Source organism: Puccinia triticina, chromosome 10A (assembly GCF_026914185.1).
Source record: "Puccinia triticina chromosome 10A, complete sequence".
In the NCBI taxonomy this organism is placed as follows: Eukaryota; Fungi; Basidiomycota; class Pucciniomycetes; order Pucciniales; family Pucciniaceae; genus Puccinia; species Puccinia triticina.
The window spans coordinates 2,092,499-2,095,102 of record NC_070567.1 but is presented as its reverse complement, the minus strand read 5'-3'; the positions used below and the strand labels follow the sequence as shown (position 1 = coordinate 2,095,102).

Sequence of the window (2,604 nt, the reverse complement as noted above, 5' to 3'; positions counted from 1 at the left end):
ACCTGTAGCAGCGACTGCGCTGTGAGTGACACAACAAACAAACACGAGAGAAGGAGCTGGTGGAGGCACACCTGTAGCAGCAACTGCGCTGTGAGTGACACAACAAACAAACACAAGAGAAGGAGCTGGTGGAGGCACACCTGCGGTCGAGTGAGTTGTGTGAGTGAGATTGCAAAACCGGAGGAGATGAATGAAGATGAAACCAGTAAAAACCTGTAGCAGCGACTGCGCTGCGAGTGACACAAAAAACGAACACAAGAGAAGGAGCTGGTGGAGGCACACCTTCAACAGAAGGGAAGGTGATGAGAAGAGAGCACAGGAGAGAAATGAGAGAATAGAACAATAGGCATACCTGCGGTCGAGTGAGTTTTGTGAGTGAGATTGCAAAACCAGAGGAGATGAATGAAGATACAACAAGTGGGAACAAAGGCAAACCTGAATGTACCCTAAGTAATTCCTAACTAGGAATCCGGTTGGGGTGGAGACAGTGCCGAAAAAAAATTATTACAGAGGAAAAAAATTTGTAAAAAGAAAAAAAAGGAAGATCATTGAGAAATTTGTAGCTACTATGACAAATCATGACACACAGCTTGTAACCAAGAGACGTGATCAGCAACATAGCCACGGGACTGGCAGCGGAGACGAACAATTATGACATTGTGACAGACAAGGAGATTGGCACGTTGCCAGGTGGACGGGAAATGGGAAGATGAAAATACACAAGTCAGAGGTCCAAGATGAACCGCTTGAAGCTATAAGCAACGCTTCGGCCTCCGCTCCGTTTCCCCACTATCTTAAACATCTGCTAGCTCCGATTCCTCACCCCCCCGCCTGCCGTATACATATCATCGCCCCATCAGCTCATTGCGCCTGTAGTGTTGGCCTATCGTATTTGTACCCTTGGAGCCAATACTTTTCCCTCTTCCAAGACCCCGACCACCTCAAAAAGTCGCTCCCTGAAAAGCACCACGGAAAACTCGTCCGACTTTGAGACAAACTCTTTTGAGTTCTTGACGACTTTCAGTAAGTCGTCCATACGTTTGAGTGCCGCCCAACCGACCTCCACCAGTTCACCAATCAGGACCGTCATCTCGGCGCCGTTCATCCGGGAAGTATCGCTGATACCCGGGAACGCAGGTGCTACCGTCTTTGTAAAGCCCGCCAGACGATCTTCAACCGATTGCAGAAGCGCGTGGCACACCTCTTGAAGCCGGTTCATGGCGCTTGGAGATGAATTCTTCGCCATCACCTTCCGCTCCTTCTTTTTCTTGAGTACGTCCACGACCCGCTTGAGTGCCAACACGCCGGAATTGAAGTTTTGTGTCATTCTTCCCTTTGCCGTCAGCTGCTTGGGTGAAACGATAGATTCTAACGTTGTGAGATGTTTGTCGTTAGGTCGTGGACCAGGAGGAACGGGAGCGTTGGCCCCACCAGTCAGGAAAGCTGGGTGAGCGGTGGTAAAGTCAGGGAATTCCTCGTGATCCAGGCGAGTCCTCTTGGCTAAGTCCCGGTCACGAGGTGAGAAAGCCGTAGCGCTTGGTCGCTTGGAAGATTTAGCCTGGTGTACCCGTGGGTTTGTGAGGACCTCGACATCGGAATCGGTGCCCGCGTCGCAGTTAATTTTGTTAGCGGCGTGGGAGATGGGCCTACTGGGGGCCTTTTCAACAACAAGCATCTTGTATTCTCGCGCCAGAAAGTACATGTGAATACATGCACTTCCGGAACGAATGAAGTGCATGCAGCCACAGGCGATGAGCCGACCTTCAATGACGCCAAAGGGGGGCTCGTAATCCACACAATAAGACGCCTCCGTGGGCCTGGAGAACGAATCTACTTGAAACTAAGTTCAGAGTTCCGTCAGTTTCATGCATCAATGTCAGGTTGATGTTGGACAACATACGTGCTTGTCGTACTTGTATACCTGAGCCCCTGTGACTTGGAGGTACTCCTTTGTGAAGCCTTTGGCACGGTCCTTTGCCCGCTTTTGATACTTGTTGGTCCTCTGTTTGACGAATCCTGTGTTCACCTGGCAATAATCCCGGCCGTAATCGGGCTCGACGACGTCACAGAAAGTGTGAGTCAGCTCATCAATTCGTGGCCGCTCGGATACTTTGATGTATTTAGTCTTCAGGACACGGTGCCAGGCTTCCGCATAGTTGTTTGTATGCATACCCTGATGTGTGGTCTTATTCACACATAAGTTATTTCAGTGAATTTGCACAGTGTTCGAGTATGAGCCAGAAAAACAAGAAAAAACTTACCGTACGAAAATGCAGCGACCAATGTTCGATATAAGTGTACCATTGCGTATCTACATAGGTTGCATACGTCGGGCTGATTTGCCGCCACTTGCTGAGATACAACATCATTCGGCTCATTGGGCAATTGACTGCGTACAGCATCTGGCGGAAATCTTCGATTGCTTTGGGTGATCGCTTGCCAAGATGAATGATGGCGTTGGTCTTCAATGCCTTCAGGACATGGAAAAGGCACCAGTAAAGTAGCGGTGCTTGTTCGAAGAGGTCGGCAAACACTTCCTCAACGGCTCGCTTGATCGCCAGAGCACAGTCGCTCATCACGGCGTGTGGCACCAGGCCAGAAGAA

At 49.8% G+C, this 2,604-nt stretch overlaps 1 protein-coding gene across 1 annotated transcript; it reads right to left on the bottom strand.

Annotated features, from left to right (window-relative positions):
- Positions 1-883: 883 nt before the first annotated feature.
- PtA15_10A219 (uncharacterized protein) lies at positions 884-1,593 on the bottom strand (the record flags this gene model as incomplete). The annotated part of the gene is made up of 2 exons (XM_053160373.1): positions 884-1,493; positions 1,568-1,593. The coding sequence occupies 2 exons, from the start codon at positions 1,591-1,593 to the stop codon at positions 884-886; spliced, it is 636 nt and encodes a 211-aa protein (XP_053024354.1).
- Between the last annotated feature and the right edge of the window lie 1,011 nt (positions 1,594-2,604).